We start from the raw sequence: 19,778 nt of genomic DNA on the forward strand, positions 1-19,778 counted from the left end.
TTGCAGGGTTGTGAAGTGCATTTGATTTAATATATTGAAAGTTAAACAATAGAATATGAGGAGGTCATTTTTATCTTGAATGTAATGGCACAGTGAAAATCTGTATGAGTCAGTCTATGTTAACCAAAACAAACTTTTTTTTAAATTAACAGTTCTATGAAATAATAAAACCATTTCATTATATCATCACTTTGACTGGATATTGAACCTCAATACTTCAAACTAACGTGTGTGTGCAGCACCGAGCATCAGAACAGTCACATATCATCATCACATGTCTGGTCAGATTCTTGTTTAATATTGTTTGATCAAATAGTTTCATGATTTAATTCAAAACTTAATTTTCCGACTTGATTTCATTCAGGGGAAAAGTTCTCGTGCAGCTGTTTGTGTTTAGAGAAGATTCGAATTGAAGATGTTGGGCTTATTTAAAATTTAAAAAAAAAAGGAAAATCATTCAGCTAATGTGTCGCACTTTTATCACAAACATTTATAAAGCGTTAATCATCAGATATGATTCCAGTGAAAACGGATACACCATCGTGTTTTATTGGTCCGAGCTGCATGAGGGGAAACTTGTTTCTCATGTTGTGCCTTCATGCAAACCATGTTTCCTGATAGGAAGAGAGGGTTTTGTAAGTGTCTGTTTGGGATTAGGACACAACACTGGTTCCTCTGTTCTGATGCTGTGTAGAATATACGCAGACCTCACCTGTCAACTTATCCATGTTGCTCCCACACCCACGTCTGCCCTGAGGACTGTAAGTGGTCCCGTCTGGCTGTCTGTCTGTCTGTCTGTCTGTGTGGATAGAGACTCAGGGTTATATGATCCAGACGTGGTGCGAGGACCAGTAGTCGCCCCCCGAACACAGGAAATCCCCTTACTTCTGCTCTATGGTTCTGTTATGGCCGCATGTCTGTGTGTATAATTCTGCGGCGCAGTGCCTGCGAGCATGTGCCAGAGACAGACGGGTTTTTTCAGGAGGGGTGTTACAGTACTGCATGGAGAGAGAGAGAGAGAGACCGAGCGACCACAGTCCTCGGGGACGCACACAAGAGAAGTTAAACAAACACAACCACGGCCTCTTTCTCAGGACACTACCACACACTCTTATTGGCTGCAGCTCTTTTTCTTCCACTGGTCCCCTCGCCTCCCCCCACAGTGCTCCTCTCTTTAAGGAAAGTTTGGAGGTTTGGCCTCTGATCTCTGACCCCTCTGGGAAAAGCAACTCGGCAAGAGGTTCCTCTCTGGAATGTCTTGATTTGGGTCACTTCTCCTCTACGACCGTCCTCTTTGCAGAGCGTGAGGTACCCCACACTCCTGATGATTTAAAGGCTCAGTTCACGGTGAATAACTGACTTTAAAATCTGTAAAATCTCCTTCAGCTCCATTGCATTATGGTGGAGGTCTCAACATCCCAAATCTTTTGTGGCCAGATAATGGTTGGAGGTGAGTGAGGAAATGTGTTTTTGTGATTTGGGTGGACTGACCCTTTAAGAGGAAGCACAAGGAGCTCTACCTCTTTTCCTCAGTGTCATGATCCACTAGTCTGCGTCGGCCTGCCTTTGGCACCGCTTCCTCCCGGGGGCAGCCCGCGGTTCATGTCTCCGTCTCCTGTGATTTGGCCATAAAGGGCTCCGTGGTTGTGAACCGGCGGGTTGCTTTGCCAGCGGGAGGCCGTGGGCTGGGCCACGCTGCTGGGCCTGATCTCTAATTAGCACTGGCTTGTCAGCTAGTCAGGGTGGATCTGTCTGGGAAATTGTAGTCCTGCACACAGACACAAACCATAGCTGGGAAACACACAGTGAAGCAGCAGTGGCGTGAGGATCGTCCATCGGTTTCGTCTGCGATCGTGCGGCTCTGACTTGCGTTGCCGTTTGATTCTTCCGAGGCTGAAGTGGCTTATTTGGGGCTCAGGGTGTGATTGTGTGCGTCTCAGTGTGCGTTTCAGTGTGTGCTCCATTAGTGGCGAGGCTGCAGCAGTGAAGTGGTTAACAGTCCCGGGGGAGGCTCATGTTACCAGCACCAGGGCAGGTCCTTCCTTCTCCTCACCCCCCCCTCACCTCAGTCTCTGTTAGTCCAGTGAGAGACCAACAGGGCCCCAGGGATGAAGCGTAAGTGCAACCGGTGACAAAGGAGCTCGAACTAGGAAGACTGCCAGGGCGAGGGAGAGAGAGAGAGAGAGAGAGAGAGAGAGAGAGGGAGGGTGAGAGACTCTGAGTACGCTCAGAGAGATAGAGAAAGAGAGGCAGACAGATAGGGAGTGGGAGAGATAGTTGGCCCAGTGAACTCTCTCAGCGGCATGGAGTCATGAAGCTCTCTGTACAGCTCAGCGTTTTCCCGCAGCGCCCTGGTTCCCACGGCAACCCAGGCACCCTGACCAGGTACATGCATGTGTGTGTGTGTGTGTGTGTGTGTGTATGTGTGTGTGAACAAGTGTGTAGAGGAAACGTTGTCTTGGTAATGATGACTTAGATTTAGCCCAAGGATCAGGAAGTGTTGAGATCTTTGTGGGTTTGTATGTGTCTGTTTCCTCCAGGCTGTCCACATATCTTTATTTCCCTTCTGTGTGTGTGTGTGTGTGTGTGTGTGTGTGTGTGTGTGTGTGTGTGTGTGTGTGTGTATGTGTATGTGTGTGTGTGTGTGTTGGACTTTCCCCTGTGTGTGTGTATGGATGAGTTGAGATGGTTGCGGCCACTCTTAAATCTCTCAGCACCTCTCAGCTCGTCTGCTCCTCACAGGCTTTAAACACGTTTCCTCTCCGTCTCCGTTCGTCAGGTTGTAAACATGTGCGGCTCGAAACCTGCCGAACAGCAGCTGATTCGATTTTGGTGGTAATCTGAATCTGGGATTTCAGCCACGGAACATTCTTTGTTTTTGTGTTCAGTTTTTTTGAAGCCATAATTATGATGTTGTGTTTGTTTGCTGTAGGAAACATTCAGGACTTCCAAGTTGGCCACTGAGCGGCACTGACTTGTTCTTTTGTGTGACAGATGAATGATGAATGGGAGCTGAACTTCAGAGCTTTTCGGTTTCTGAATCGTCAAAAAGGGTCAAGAACTGATTGTTGAATCTTTGTTCGGATTCTTAAACTAAAAATTCGGAAACTTTGACCTTTTTAAAACCATTTTAGTTGACAAAGTCTTTTCTGGGTTTGTACTCGTGTTACCATGATATTCAGTATTTCTAGAAAATTTTGTATAGAAAGATTTGCACATTGCTGAATCTACACTACTACTACTAATCTTGTTTGGCATTCATATCAAATAAATTAATTCACATCTTGGCACGAGAGACAAAAGATTTCCACTATGGATTGCAGTGTTTGTTGATGAGGAGATAATTGCTTAATTAATCCACTATCATTTTGACAATTAATTAATTAACTGCTTGTGCCAAATGTCATTTTCCACATTCTCCCCTGCTCACATGTGAGGATCTGTGAGGATGTTGTCTTCTTCTCTTTTTTATGAAATTCTATCTCTGAATATCACCTGGTTTTACACATTTGTCTTCAGATATTTGTGTAAAACTGTGATTTGTTGGCAAAGAAAATACAAAATATGTAATCCACTTAATAAATGTGTGTGTGTGTGTGTGTGTGTGTGTGTGTGTGTGTGTGTGTGTCTCTGTGTGTGTGTGTGTGTCTCTGTGTGTGTGTGTGTCTCTGTGTGTGTGTGTCTCTCGTCTGGTGCAGCCAACCCTACACTGGCCATCACCATCAGCCTCCCTCTGCCTCTTTCAAAGTTTTGTTTGCCAACTGGCTTCCTGTCCCCCCCTCGACTCCCAGCGGATATACACACATGCACACACACACACACACACACACACACACGCGCGCGCACACACACACAATCACGCATATTTACAAGTGTCCCGCATCAACTCCCAGGGTGTTTGCTGTGTTCAGCTGGATCTGTTTGAACAACTCACAGACACACAAACACGCCATGATGTCACCCCTCCATCGAGCCTTTGTTCATGTGATAGACAACCCCATTCAGCCTGTGTGTGTGTGTGTGTGTGTGAGTGTGTGAGTGTGTGTAAGAGACAGAGGAATAAAGGAAGAGAATCACCAGGCAGTCAGATCTGTGTTTGTTTTCTATTATTTCCATTTTTCCGTCTTTTATTTCTCACACTGCAAGGAATCATTTTACATTTGATATCCTCTGTGTTGAACTGAAAAAGGAACCAGTGTCTGTGAAGAGTTCATGTGACTGATGCAGAGCAGTGTTGGGTTTTTATGATACAAGAAGCTTCTCAGTTCACGGCTGTCTCAGTATATCACGTCTGTCTCTGCAGGAAATACGGTCTTTCATCTTCTTCGCTTTGGAAGATTCTTTTTTTAACGAGAACTAATGTGTGTCTCTCTCTGTCCTCTTTGCGTGTGTGTGTAGCTGGGATGACAGCAGTTCAGTGAGCAGCGGCATCAGTGACAACATCGACACAGATGACATCAACACCAGCTCCTCCATCTCCTCCTACGCCAACACGCCAGCGGCACAGCGCAAGGGCCTCAACGCACAGGTATGACTTAACGCACCATCACACACACAGGAGCAAATATCGAAGTTTTGGCTTCACGTTGCTAAAATATCTGGATTCATTCAAATCCGATGGAAAATATAATCCGATCATTTCCCTTTTATATTATAAAAGACCAATGTAATTTACCTGAGTTTCAGTTCTTCTAATATTGGTGTTTGGGAAGCTGAGTCTTAATAGATTAAATTAAAGATTGAAAAGGATTTGGATTCAATAAGCGGATTTGATTCTGCGTTCAGATTTGATGAAATTCCATCAGAACCGCTGTGCCAAGGGTTCAGGTCCCTCTGTTTGCAAACAGTGAATCAGCACCGAATTACAATCTGCTGTCAGTTATTAGACACTCACGAGACTTCGGTCCCTTCAAGTGGGACTTTGGTTTTATTTCATTTAAACACCAATGATTTTGATTTGAGCAACTTGTGTTGTCAGCAGTTGTGATGCACAATGAGGTTTTTAAAAACGCTGTATTCCACATTTATCTGTTTTTTTTTTCCATTGTCATGTTGACACTGCTCACATCAATGATATATACAACTTAACACAACCAAAATATAATCATGAGTTTCATTTTAAAGCACCATGAGTCAGCGACAGTTAATCACCTAAACCAGGGAGGTTGTAATTACACCCCTGTTTGTTGGTTTGTTTGTTTGTCAGCATGATTCTGCAAAAACTGCCGAACAGATTTCGGAAAAACTTGTTGGAAGGACCGGCTGTGGGAAGAGAAAGAAAGAACCCGTTGAACGTTTGGACAGATCTCGACAAAGGGGCAGATCTAAGAATCATTTTTTACTTTATTTAACATTGAGAAATTGGGCTGATTTCTATGAGTTTGTGCAATTTAATCCAGATTAATGAAATTTAAAGGGACTCTTGGCAGAGGCATGGATTCTAGTTTCACATTTAATGTATAAAACTTTAAAATAAAAGAAGAACAAATACACATAACAAAATCTAAACTTCTCTCACACATCTACATGGTCGTTTCTTGACTTGACCTAATTTTTCCTCAAACCCAGTGTGTCCCAGCATTCCTCTGCGTCCAGAGAAGAATGTGAGACCACGTCTGGGTGGCACAGCTGTGAACTTGCAGGGCTAAAGCTGATGTTGACTCTGGCCTCAAACCATTAAACACTGATTAGGAGCCACTGCGGTTCAGGAAGGTGATCGGTGGGACGATAATATTGTCAGCTGACTCACTTAGGCACGGCACACAGACAGACACACACACTGTATATTGTGGCGGATGTGGAGCCAGTCGTCAAGTGACGTGTGTCCATTACTGCTGCAGAGGTCAAGGTGCTGATGGAGAAAACAAAGGAGTCTTTCTCTCAGTACAGCAGCTCTGACACGGCTCAAGTTAATAAAGTCTGCCTCATCTGTCCTATGGTAATAACAAACTGTCTGGACCATGATGCATTTTTTTAGCGTCGCTCTGACAACTGCAGAATGGACTTGAAAGCGCTGTCAGCCTTTAAACAGCTGTAATTTACTGTGTTAGTTAAATAAAGGCCATGAATGAGATATATTATTCTCACAAAGAAGTTAAAAGAAACTGCAGCTCCAGCACACACAGACATATGATCTGAATTTGAAAACTGAGGCACATCAGCTGCAGAGAGAACGACTATTAACTTGTCTCAAAAGGAAAATATTTAAGTGGCATATAAATCCTGGAGAAGAAAATATAAAATAAAGAAGACGGCATCAGGTGAGATGATTTGAGACGACGCTACTTCAAGACCTGAGGGCTGAAACGTAATTGATCGCTTTAATATGCTTTAATATTATTCATGTTGCTTTCAAAGGGTTTCCAGATTGAAATGTAAAAGAAACACGATCAACACAAGTTTGGGAGGAAAAACTTAAATCCTGTTGTTTGCATGAAGTTAAAGTCTTCAGCTGCTCAGCAAACGCAGAGGCAGCGAAAATTCTTCTCAGACGCAACCATGAGCGCTCTCACTGCTCAGGCACTAATGTGGTCAAACAGCTTTCCGACAAATTGCTTAGGTGACGGTGGCGAGGATTTCTGGTAGGATTACCCAGCGTGATGGCTGTGGTCATAAAATGGAGTGGTTTTTAGAGCCACTTGGCAAAGTCTCATAAAAGACGCTTTCATCAGCAGTAATAAATCTGACATACTGTGTGTGTGTGTGTTCCCAGCCTGTGACGGATGCAGAGAAGCACTCGGCCTCCACAGTGCTGCACCAGGCCTGGTCAGGAGACGAGGTGAAGAGGCCAGACGGAGGGTCAGACAGTGGGGTCAGGATGGAGCCGGGCTCCAAGTGGAGCCGCAGGAACCCCTCCGACATTTCCGACGAGTCCGACAAGGGTGGCTCGGGGAGGAAGACCCCCTCTGTGTCCCACACTGGCTCCTGGAGGAGAGGCATGAGCACTCAGGTCGGGGTGACGTCCCCTCGGACTAAGAGCACCAGCAGCACAGGCTCAACGGGCTCCATCAGCCTCAAGAGCCACAGCTCAGGTAACACAGATGTCAAGAGAAGAAGCTTTTCTTTACTGTTGCTGATACAGTTTTGTTTTCTTATTCTTAAATCAACTTCCAGTTGATGAGATAAGTTTATTATTATAATATTAAATAAAAAATATTAAGGCTAAAATGGGAATAAAAACAACTTTGATTGTAAATGGTGAACTGTTGCTTTGGGGCGGCTGAAGGCGGAGTGGTTGGAGAGTCTGAGAGATCTGGATTTTTAATGAGCTGAGGCTTTACTCTAAAATGATTGGTGCTTAAAACAAAAAGTATGAAATAATCCCACACACTCTGCTGATGTCCTTCTGTGTCCCCCAGGTAAGACGGATGACGTCAAGGTGTCGGAGAAAGGAGGCGTCGCCCCTCGTCCTAACGGCCTCCACCGCTCGCCCTCGGACGCAGGACGCAGCAGCGGCGATGAGGCGAAGAAGCATTCCATCTCCAGCAGCCGCACGTCAACAACGAATGCCCTCACCCACACCGTCTCAGAGCCACACTCACAGACACACACACTTGCCTCGCGCACCCCGACCAGCACCTTCGGCTTCAAGAAGCAGGGCCATGGGATGGTAACCATGGTTACAGCCAGTGGGGCCACCATCACCAGTGGTTCAGCCACCCTGGGGAAGATGCCCAAATCTGGGGCGCGCTCTCTGGCAGGAGGCCTCAAAGCCAGTGGGCAGGACGGTGGTTCGGCCCTGGGCCACCACGACGATGGCTTCCTTTCCATGAGCGCCCGCTCCACTCTGCAGTACCGCAGCCTGCCGAGGCCCAGCCGCTCAGGAGCCGCTGCCCGCAACGGAAATCGCTCGTCCACCAGCAGCATCGAGGCCGCCGTGCTCTCCGTGACGTCACACGGTAAAAACTCCATCAGCCTCGCCAAGGCCAACGGCTCGGGAGGCCTCCTGCCCAATCAGACGGATCGGGAGAAGGGAGTCTCGGAGATCGACAACCTGAGGAGCGGAGTCGCGATGCAGAGCGGGGGAGCAGCGACTGTTCCTCTGACTGGAAGACAGCAGGTTTCTTCACCCACGCTTCGCAGGTGGGCACACACACACACACACGCACACACACACACTCTTACAGAACATTGTTTATGTCGTCAGTAATCCTGCAGACACAGTGACGGCCAACTGATGAGCCACACTAAGTGGGGGCTCTCCTGTACGGGCTTGACTCTACCCACATGCAACACACACGCACACAACGAAGACCATTTTAAAAGACAGTAATCATGCAGTCACTGTAAATAATAAGTAGCGATGAGTAAGGATCACACGTGTGGGCTTGTTAAACACACACACACACACACTCGGTGAGGTTAAATGGGGCCATTGTGAATTCAGGCCTTGAGCTGGGCTGATCAGCTGCCAAGCCTGAGCGTTGGCGGTGTGGGGGGGAGGGTGGGTGGGGGTGTGGTGCAGGGTAACGGGAGCTGAGTCTTACCTCAGCGCTCTGCCCTCATTAATGTGAGGGAGTGATAACTCTTCAAAGAGGCCTTGTGCTGCCATTATCGCCCACCACAGTCATCACAGCCTGTCATTTACCTCTTAAGTCAGGATTAGCAGAGAGCCAAGAGAGAGTTTTCTTTGTGTGTGTGTGTGTGTGTCTGTGCGCGTGTGCGTGAGACTCTACCTTTTCTGCGTCTTTCTTGTTCCACAGTAAAAAATTTAAACTGTTTCAATCATCCAGTTCTTTGATGCAGAACAACCATTTTCTTCATCCCTGGAGGATGAGACCTAATAACCCCCCCCCAACCTTTTTTAAAATTAGTTTTGGTTTAAAAAACCTACTCGCAATAAAACAATCTTCAAACGAAATGTAAAAACAGAAATAACGAGCTATAAAAATTCTGCCTCTTCTCCTGGTTTATTGACAATAATTGATTTAATTGACTTAATTGACGTTGTTAATTAGTTCTATTGGTCACCAACGGGAGATGACAAATTTAAACCTGCTCTTCTTTCATTTTTAACAGGTTGTTTGGTGGGAAGCCCGGTAAACAGGCTCCGGTCACGACGGCCGAGAACATGAAGAACTCCACCGTTATCTCCAACCCCCACGCTACCATGAACCACGTGGCCACGGTGCTGGAGTCCCCCGATGGAGGGTTGGGAGGCGTCGACAGCGAGACCAGCAGCCCCCTGTTCGGAGGCAGGGCGTTGGGATCGGGGATGGGGACCCTGGGCAGCGAGCAGGTGAGCGGGATTTGATTTATTCTCCAATCACTGAAGTTGCATTTACGTTTATTTTTACAAATGTGTCACTGGAGCAGAAGCGTATTTATTTTCGCTATGCATGTTCTCCAGCGACCCACCACCCATTATTTATTTTGGAGTCACATTTGAGTTATTTTTAACGGACATTTGTCGTCCCCAGAGGATGAACCCTGCTGACTTTGGTTATTTCATTTAACCGTGATGTTAACATTTGTGGTTCAGTGTGTGAAATCTAAACACATATTAAAAAGGAATGCTGGGAAATTCGGCACAGACGTTCATTTAAATCTAAATAACTGAAGTCATCACATCACATTTACTACAACAGACCTCTGCTCTTTAGAGCCACTGTCGTTTCACTCGTCACTTCTACAGTTTGTGGTCAACTGTCTCTCACCGCAGCTGTAAAACCATCAGGTGATGTTTGGTTTGAGGATTAAAAATGTCTTTGTGCCTTTGAGCTCAGCGATGAGTCAGAACAGTTCCAATGTGTTCAGAATGTCTGTCGAGTATTAGCAGGGACACGAGGATGATTGTCTTCTTACCTGACTAATACTAATGCACTGGATAGTTTAGTTTAGTGGAAGTAGACAGAGTAGAGACTAAGTGAATGTGACACAGATCAGCAGAGCAGAGGAGTGTGAGCATGCTCAGTCATGAACTCTCCGTCAAGTTCTCACATGATTCCCAAGGACCAGTTGTGAATCATGAAGTGACTTTTTTAAAGCAGCCGTTGTGTCTTTGCAAACTTTACGCACGAGTTTAAAAGTGTGAAAAATCAGTTTTTGAAAGCAAATCAAACTTTTATAAATTTATGGAGGAATCACTCGATGTTTTTTTGATTAGTCACCGGTTCTTTTTTCAAGCCAGAAAATAGCGGAAGGGCCGTTTATAATTTCACAGAACTATATTTATTCAAGAATGGAAAAACACCAAATAAATTCAGACCATTTACCATTTTTTGAGGACTATTGTCGGTTTTGCCAGATTTTGAGAACAACAAAGTTGCTTGATGCTGCAAATGTTACGTCTCTGTGTGTCTCGGACTTTCCCAGCGAATTTTAACGAGACAATAGCTCTTACGGTCACTGTGGATAAGATCCACTTAGAAGATTGTTCGTGTGTTGTGTATGCGCTGCTGTATCTGTCTGTGTGTTTGTTATTGTAAGGTGTACACATACACATCTCTCCCATGAAAGAGATTTTAATCTCAGTGAGACTTTACCTGGTTAAAAAAAATAATTTTATATCTATCAACATCCTCTCCACCCGCAGGCCTCCAGCCCCGGCTCAGTCTACTCCTCCACCGGCCCCTCCAACAGCCTGACGTGGGGCACCACCTTCAGCAGCTCCTCCGCCCAGAGCAGAGAGAGCACGCTGGGCGGACACGGCGGGACGGGCAGCATGGGCTACCCCTCCGTCAGCAGCATGCACACCAGCAGCGAGTCCATTGACATGAGTCTGGGCAGCGCCGGAGGAGGTGCCGGCCACGGGACCCACAGGGAGGACACCCTGTCCGCGCTGGGACGCACCGGCAGCGTCAAGACGGGCATGTCTGAGAGGTGAGGACTCAAAATGCTCTTTTTTTTTATGTTTCCTTTTCCAAAAATAAGACCTCATCTGAGTTCATGTCTCAGCATTAATAATCCAGAAGTAGAACAAACATAATGTGAATCTTTGAAAGTTCTCATTCTACATAAAGACTTTTTATTCTGAAGCACATTTCAACCATTTCAATGCCTGAATCTAACTTAACTTAACTTTTTGATATTAATATTATAAATCCTCCTTCCATCCTGCTCGGTGCTGACGTTACTTTAGTTTTAAGAATCCCAAACAGAGAGGATGCACTAAGTGTTCGTCAGGGTGAGGCATCGCTTCCTGCTCGCCGTTCTGTCTGCGCTCCAGCACAGACACACAATCCATTGGCGTCCTCAGTCTTGTCGTTTTAGTAATTGTGGTCATTGCAGCAGATTCCATCGTGACAGGTCGACTCTGCACCGTGACAGGAATGTCTCTGAGGAAACTTAATAGCCGGTGGTTATGACATCACCCTCCTCGCCAAGTTTTCTTATTAACTTCATCGGTGAAGAATCTCGCACTTGATTTCTCTTCTCTAAAACTTTCTCTCTTTGTGTGTCTGTTGTGCGTTTTCCTTCCTGTCCTCCATCAGTCCCCTCTCCTCCCCCTCCGCTAGCCCTATATTCAGCCGAAACACGCTCCCTCGGAAGCAGGACAGGTAAATGTACCTGTGTGCAGTGTCAGGCTCCCTGTGGAGGTTCCTACCAAACCACCACCGGCTGCCACACACAAGCATCACGCAGACCCACACAGAGAAGCTGTCGTTGTGTCTTTGTGTGTGTGAGTCCGTGCTCTGTGTGGTAGTTTGTGGTTATTTTTTAGGACCTCTTGCTCCTGTGTGAATGGACATTTTGTGAGTTGGTGCAAGTGTGAGGTTGTTGTCAGTGCTTTTGTTCGGTGCTCCACTGTCGTCTGTTTGGACTGTGACATACTGCCACCTCATGGTAGAGTGCATATGTGCAGATTTACCTAATAGCATGAGAGTTGGATGTCTTTTTATTTAAGGGCTTTACACTGCAAAAATCTCAACCCTAAGGAATGTGTTTTCATATCTGAGCAATTTTCAGTAAAGCAAATCAAAAGATGAGATAAAAAAAAAAAAAAGTCTCCATTCAAGTTAAAGGTACAGTGTGTAGAATTTTGTGATATCTAGTGTTGAAATTTCATGTTGCAGCTGAACACCCCTCACCTCACCCTCTCCTTCCAAACATGAAAAAGAAACTGTGGTAGTCTTTAATTGTCATAAAAACTCAAAAGATGTTTAGTTTGTTCAGTCTGGACTAATGTCAAAAACATGGCGGCCTCCGTAGAGAGGGTCCCCTCGATGTGAATATAAAGTATTTGAGTATAAAGGACCTTTTCTGGGGTAAAGAAAACTACAATTCATACAATTTAGATGAAATGAACTAGTGAAAACATCATGAGGATTATTCTACATTAAATTTCTGACAATAGTTCCCTTTCACCTCAATCTTACACACTGGACCTTTACGTGATTTTCATTTATTCTGAATTTAAAAATTGTAAAGATTATTTTCCACAGTTTTTCCTTCTTTCTAAATAAAGAATGTAAAGTAAAAGTTTTATTTTTTTGCAGTGTATATACGTTGCAATGTACTAGAGTCGATAAGAAAAATACTGTCGAAGGTTAGAAATATGATTAGTCTAAGATTGGCAGATACAGCCACATGTTTCCTTGCCACCTTCTCTGTCCTCCTCTGAAGTGTTTCTCTCCCACAGCGGGACACACTGTGGTAGAAACACTCTGCCTAAGAAGGGACTCAGGTACAAACTCCACTTCCTGCTGGAACATGTTGCGCTCTTGCTCACTGGTTCAAATTGTCGTCTTTCTTTTCTTTTTCTGCATCTACATTCTTGTCACACGCTTTTTAAACATGCTTCCTTTGTTGCGGTGTTGTGTTGTGCTTCTGTGAGGAGACGTCACGTTGTCACTGTGTAACGCTGTAGCCTGATGTCGGGGGTCAAATATTCTTTGGCTTCTTCCTTGTGCTTCTTCCCTCAGTTTCTGTCGCTCTCAGCTGAGAATCAGTCTGTGTTGTTGTTTCTGTTTCCAGCGTCTGATTCATCTGATCCTGGCACTAATCTGGCTGCTTGACAGAAAAGAAATCACCTCAATCATTGTGAAAAGTCAAAAAAGAGAAATAATCTGAATTCTGAATCAATTTGCTTTGTGTAAAACCACATAATCCACAATGCACCTGTTTGGTTTTGTATCCTCGCCTCCACTCTGACCTCTTCTTTGACCACTTCCAGGTACGGCCCCACCCCGCAGCTGCGAAGCCACGAGGAGGCCCGTGATTGGCTGCGCTCCCACTCCACCAGCGGGCTGCAGGACTCAGTCGGTAACTCCCCGTTCTCCCCCGGCTCCAGCATCACCTCCCCCTCCGGCACTCGCTTCAACTTCGGACAGCTCGGTATGTACTGCACAATCATTTACCCAGGATTCATTTCTTCTACAAAACGTCACTGAATCAAATACATTATTATCAATCTGATTGTTGGTTTTAGTTCCATAAAGCTGAGGAGGAGGCAGGTTCTGAAATGAACAATTACCATACTCATTGAATTTAACATTTGAGGTTCCATGTCCCTGGAGGATGCAGGATTTATAACTGATACTGTACCCTGCCACCAGGGGGCGATTAGTGTATTTTAGCTGTTGTGTCACTTGATGTTTGTTTCTGTTTTATATCATTAGATATTTTAGAAGATTTTCCCTCAGACTTGTGATGTCTTCTTTTCTCACATTTATACATGATCTACTAGTATATAACCCTTAATACAATTTCCTGTTTCACTTTATCACAGCATCCAGCCCGACCTCAGCAGCTCAGATCAACATCGCCGGTCTGCGCAACAACAGCCTGACCAATCAGGACGTCGCCTTCGACCCCTGCGCAGACAACCGTCTGAGAAACTCCTGCATGTCTCTGGATGAGAAGACTCGCACCATGAGCCGCTCGGGCTCCTTCAGGGACGGCTTCGAGGAAGGTAAGAGGAGACACAACACTCAGAGTTGTATCCAGTGACTCTTTGTGAATCCATGTTAACTTCAGCCATGAGGTGAAATCTGTAATTAGGTTTAATCCTTCTCCGAGACCTGCTCTGCCCCCGTCTCTCTCTCTCTGACTCTGAAGCCTCCCCTTCCTTTATTCCACATCCCCACGCTAAAGGAATTATGATTCCATTTGTTTAGAGAACATTAAGACGGATTACAACTGCTCCTCTAGGAAAAGCCCCGTATTCCTTTAGAAATCCATAATCAGCTTTGGCTGTGGCTTTTTTTTTTTCAATAAGCTCATTTATTGGGAAAAATACCCAGGAGTGCTTTTCCCACCAGCAGGAAGACGCCCGGCTCAGTTCATCGCCTCCACCGCTCAATCCTCAGAGTCACAGAAACACAACGTTTGATTTATACGACTAAAAGACAGAGGGGGGTGGGGGGGCTGTATAGCATTTTTCTTTGTTAGAAAGTTCTTAACAGAGATAAACTACAATTGCAAATTACAAATGCTTCAAGATTCACAAATAATTATCTGAGAAATCATCGATAATGTTGAAAAACATCATGCAAAAAAAAATCCTGGACACGTCCCTGATGTGGCTCCACACCAACATTTAATACGTTCTTCTCTGACACATCGTTCCACCAAGTTTCATGGTAATCAAGCAGTTTTTGTGTAATTCTGCAACAGACAAGTGTAGATGAAAACATAACGTTAGCGGTGGAGGAACAGCAGGAACAGCAGTGTTCATAAAACAGATGAAAAGTTACACAGAAAAATAAAACATGACATATATCAAATATTCATCAAAGATTTGTGATGAAAACAATATAAAAGTTGGCAGTGAAGTTTAATTTCAGCAAACCAACATATCAACATGAAACCACATCATAATGCAGCCACAACGTCTCATCCTGTGTAGTCTACAGACGAATGCAAAAAGTTTTCTTTCAAGATTGTCAAAGTAATTCAGACGCTGTGGACAGCGTAAATGGATCCAGTTAGTTTTTGTCCTGCAGAGCTGAAGACAAACAAATGTGAATGAATGAAATCCAGTGACACTGACACTGGTTCTGTGAAGGAGCCTGAGGGGAATCAGCTGTGGGTCTGTTCTGAAAGAAACCTGGAACATCTGCGTTTTCTTCAACCTTCAGTCTGAACAGATGTGAACGTGATTCTAAACATCACTGTTTGAGGTTTGTGTTTTAAAGTCACGGCTTAAAAACAACTTTCATATTCTGAAAACCATCAAATATACTAATGACTGAAATATTTATTTTGGAAAAATACTTTTTGTCTGTAGAGCTTTGAAGCTGTTTTAACAGATGTACAGGCAGAACACGCACAATAAAACAGACTCCGACTTATCATTATCACCCCCCCCCCTCCACTATCTCTCCCCTCCACAGTAGCAGTTATATCCGCCCCCCCTTCCCTTTCAGTTGAAGAGATAATTACAGGACTCACACTGAGAGGCGTGAGAGAGGGGAGGACACACAAGAAACCTCCGAACATGACTTTCTCTCTGTCTGTGTGTGTGTGAGTGTAGGGTTACTGGGTCGTTGTGAGATTGACAGGACAAAAGTCACATCATCCACCCGACACTTTGTCAGACCTGTCCCGATGGAGAGCTACACCACCTCACACTGTCACTTCATACCCTCCCCACAGACCCTCCTCTTGTAGAATCTCTGTCTCCTGATTTATTTAGACAAATAAAAGTGAAAGACAGATTCACTCCACCTCAAAATGAGCAGTGTTTAGATTTGCTATCACTGTCTTGTTCCCGTTCTCTGCACGGTCAGCAGGGTGGAAGTCTGCAGAGATCTTTGTCCTGCACAAAGACGGTGATTAAAGACGGAGGGCAGACAAAATGTTGCCAAAATATCCTAGATACTGGTGCTGACGTCATTTGGGGTCAGAAGTCACACCCACACAAGTAGTTAACCAATCCTAAATCAGTCTCAGCTGTCAATCATGAGGTTTGACTTTGTTTTTATATCATCAAATAACTAATTCAAACCAAAGTTATCAGAAACGTTAAGACTTGAACAAACATCAGTGTGATAAAAACAAACTAAAATGACAGAAACCATCTTTGTTCCAAATCTCTTTGACGTGTTTTTTTTCAAAAATCTAAATCTGTTCTTGTCATGCAGAACTTGTCAGTGTTGAACTTGTTTTTCAAAACGTTAAACAAAGCGTAGGAAAGAACAGATTCTGGATTGAAACACAAACGCACATGTTGCATCAATTAAAACAACTGGAAAAAACTAACTGCTGCTAATTAACTAACAACAATTTATATAAAAACATAAACTCCTGGGTGGGGGTAAATATTATAGAGCTTAAAATTCACTCTAGAAAGAAATTCCCTCCCTTTCAGAATCATATTCCTAACGAGTGTTTTGATTACAGATTCAATAGTTTTTTCCAAACCAATAAATTCCCTTTACTGGTTCATATAACAGAGAAAAGCTGCAGAAACAAGCAGGAACCAGAGAATCTTTGTCATTTTTTGCTTGATAAGAAAGTTGCCTGTTGGTTTTCAGTCAGTTAAGGGAGTGATTGTTCCGGGTCTGGTCATTGCATCACATGTGACCTGCACACGCTGATTTATGAGATCCAGTGAATTCTCCTTTTCATGTGGCTCCCAGCGCTCGGTCAGTTTTCTCTGAGGTGAATGAATGAATGTGCTGAGATCAGCCCGGCCCCCTCGGTGCGGTCGATGACTTCACGCCCCTGATCCGCTCTGATCTGCTCCCAGGCTGGAGCACAGAGCTGCCGTTGTGTCCCGGCCTCTGATGTGTGATTAGCGGCTGAGTCATTAGCGGGGGTAATTCTCAGGCTGCCAGTCGTTGCGCCACAATCCGACTGTAACGTGTAGGAGTTTTATCTTCTATGAGCGCAGAGCTGCAGCCATTGTTCTGGAGGAGGTGGGAGGTTTGTGTGTGTGTGTGTGTGTGTGTGTCGTGGGGGGGGCTGTTTTACTTGGAGATGACCTTACTAATCTTGTCTCTGTGATGTTTGTCTCCTCAGTTCATGGATCATCTCTGTCTCTGGTCTCCAGCACCTCCTCCATTTACTCCACGGTGAGTTCATTTACTTTGAATTTAAGTTGTTTTCCTTGTTTCTATATAGTTTGTCCACAACAGAACCGCAGCGTCCAGTGTTCGATTCCAGCTGTTTCTTTCTCTCCCATTGTTTCCTGTCTGAGACAGGAGAAATATACAACCAGGAAATAGATATAAAACACAACAAGGGGCCGTGAAAAACAACAGAGGAATAACACAAGAATAAGTTGTGTAGGAAACAGCCTGTAGCAACACTTTTTAAATCATTTTAAACCATCTTAGCTGAGGAATGAGAAGTTCAGGTCACCTACATGTAGCTGCAGAATCCGTGTAAACACCAGAGGAGCCGGTTTCTGCTCCAGCCTGTGGAATCATGAAATATCGAGTAACTGAGTTGGCAAATACGCTGCGTTGCACATTTACTTCCTAATCCATCCTGGGATCTGACTCAAACACCTTGTGAGAAAAAAGGTGGGACTGCAGCTCACAAGCGTGCAGCTGCAGCCAGTCAGAGCGCCGCATCTCACAGCGTAGCTCCTCCCTCTGAGAGCTGGATCACTCACCTGTGCAGGTGAAGCTGAGAAACTCTCAGACACCGGATCCCCGCTCAGGCACAGAGTCAGAGAGGTTTGAAATCAGAGCGGTGAAGAGAGCGGAGGCAAAATGATGGCGACTTTATCCCTGACAGGCACCATCACGTCCTGGCAACAAACGGTAGGGGTGGGGGTGGGGAGGGGGGAGAAGAGGACTGGAGGCTGAAATACCTCATTCTGTCTTTTGTGCTGTGTTTGAGGAAATTCAGCTGGAAGTCAAAGGTGTAATACTTTTGTATGTCTCCGTTTCTTTTTGTATGAGGGAAAGGTGACATCTTTCATATGTTTCTATATTTCATGTATCTTTTTTATCTTCCTTACTCTTAATCATTCTATGTTACTTGTATACTTGCTGCTCTAACACTGCACATTTTCCGATTGTGGGACTAATAAAGGACTTCCTCTTAATCTTAATGTTGGGAAATTCCACATCAACACAATGAAAACTAAACGTGCTGCTAGAAATCTTCCAGGACCGCTTGCATCAGATCTCTGTGTTTTGTCTGCGTGTCAGACCGGCTGCTCTGTTTGTGTTGGATCAGTTGCTGTGTTTGGGTGTGTAGTGGACCATGTGTGTACAGATGACACATCAGCACATGTGCTGTAACGCTCGGAAACATTACATGTGTTGAAACTTGTTTTGATTAACGGTTGTCGGGTGGAACCACAGGAAAAATCATTAATTAACACGCCTCGTTGCTTCTGTCACAACATAAGTGCTGCGTGCACGCGTCCACTGATCATTGACAGACGGGAATTCACTTCCTCCTCGTCAACAATCCTGCAGAAACTGGACAATGCAGATGTTCAGAGTTAAAATATTCAAAAATTGTGTTATCTCACAATTTATTTATGTCCCATTTGTTTGTTTCAAGTTCCAGATGTCCTGCAAATAAGGACAGAAAACATAACCTCTTTGGTTTGAAAGTGGATATGAAAAGCCTTGTTGTTAATAATCATCGACTGACGTCTCACTAAAGACAAACAAGCTGTTCAAGCTGTTTACATATAAATGTGGGTGTTGCATGTTCCTGTGTTTTGTTGGTCAGCGGCAGCAGGGCGTGTTGGGTTCGTGCGAGCGTTTGTTTTGCGTCCTCTCTCTCTCTGTGTATTTGTCCTGCCCGTCGTTTTTAGCTATTGTCCCGAGCACAGTTGGCGAGGACAATGGCGACTCACACACTCGGCGAAATGCCTTCAGGAGGACATATCTGCTTTCCAGACTTATTACACCAGACGATCTCCTCCACAGTTTATAAAAGCTCGTCTCCTTGCAGCTAATAAATCAAACGGGAGTCGGGGCATGTGCGGCCTGACCTCCAGCAGCTTGACCTGCTCTTCACGTTCAGCGCAGCGTGTCACACGTCACTAATGATTTTCTCTCCCTCTCTCGTTTGTTTTTACAGAACGAGGAGAAGTCTCAGTCGGAGGTAAGAGTCAACACCTCTTTCACTTTCTGTGTGCAGAGGCTGCTTGTTGGAACACGGGTTGTTGTCACGCTTGTATCTAGTTTCACTTGTAACTGTGTGACTGACCCTGTGACGGGCTCTGGTTCCTGTCTGAACACCTGTGTGCACCTGAACCTCCTCTTTTATGCGTCTGCTGTGTTTCATCTCTTCCCCTGAACGTATCGCAGCTCGAATCTGGGAGCCTCCCTCGCTTGTTGCTACACTATTTTTGTCATTGTGTGTGTCTGTGTGTGTGTGTGTGGTATTGGCTGCTTTTATAGAGCAGTTATTTTTTGCTTTTGTCTCGGTGCTTTTTGATGTCATGCCTTTTTGCTTTTACGTCTTTAGATCCGCAAGCTGCGCCGAGAGCTGGATGCCTCCCAGGAGAAGGTTTCCGCCCTGACGACACAGCTGAGCGCCAACGTAAGTGAACAAGTACACAAACACACATAAACACACACCCCTAAGCTATCTTATTCAACTTCTATAATGCCTATACTGTCTCCTTCCAGGGTTCATCGAGTTTAATCACTTACATAGCCAATAAAAAACTTATTTCATGTTTTTAACAACAACAAATTTGACTTTGAATGACATTTTATCAGCGTGATACACAATGATGTGTGAGCAATTTGTGATAGGAACATTTGTCTGGAACTTAAATGTATTTTCTTTTTCAACCAATCACTCAATGAAGTGTTATTTGTATAGCCCATATTCACAAATCATAGTTCTTAACCCTCAACAACAGTAAAACTACCAAAAAACCTTATCAACAGGAAAAAAACCTCAGAGAGCCA

General features: G+C 44.7%; 1 protein-coding gene across 14 annotated transcripts in view; it reads left to right on the forward strand.

Moving 5' to 3' along the window:
• The window catches only part of nav2a (neuron navigator 2a), a 175,481-nt gene that overhangs the window by 144,109 nt on the left and 11,594 nt on the right, over window positions 1-19,778 (forward strand). For 10 of the 14 annotated variants that reach the window (XM_069526662.1, XM_069526669.1, XM_069526697.1 and 7 more), the window contains 12 exons: window positions 4,399-4,528; window positions 6,713-7,031; window positions 7,359-8,082; window positions 9,019-9,238; window positions 10,535-10,821; window positions 11,433-11,498; window positions 12,581-12,625; window positions 13,115-13,275; window positions 13,670-13,852; window positions 16,906-16,958; window positions 18,937-18,960; window positions 19,327-19,401. In XM_069526662.1, the coding sequence (XP_069382763.1) occupies window positions 4,399-4,528; window positions 6,713-7,031; window positions 7,359-8,082; window positions 9,019-9,238; window positions 10,535-10,821; window positions 11,433-11,498; window positions 12,581-12,625; window positions 13,115-13,275; window positions 13,670-13,852; window positions 16,906-16,958; window positions 18,937-18,960; window positions 19,327-19,401 (2,287 nt within the window). The remainder of the gene's footprint in view (window positions 1-4,398; window positions 4,529-6,712; window positions 7,032-7,358; window positions 8,083-9,018; window positions 9,239-10,534; window positions 10,822-11,432; window positions 11,499-12,580; window positions 12,626-13,114; window positions 13,276-13,669; window positions 13,853-16,905; window positions 16,959-18,936; window positions 18,961-19,326; window positions 19,402-19,778) is intronic. The other 4 variants (XM_069526651.1, XM_069526655.1, XM_069526658.1 and 1 more) reach the window with 2 other exon arrangements.

This window comes from Paralichthys olivaceus, chromosome 1 (assembly GCF_024713975.1).
Source record: "Paralichthys olivaceus isolate ysfri-2021 chromosome 1, ASM2471397v2, whole genome shotgun sequence".
NCBI lineage: Eukaryota > Metazoa > Chordata > Actinopteri > Pleuronectiformes > Paralichthyidae > Paralichthys > Paralichthys olivaceus.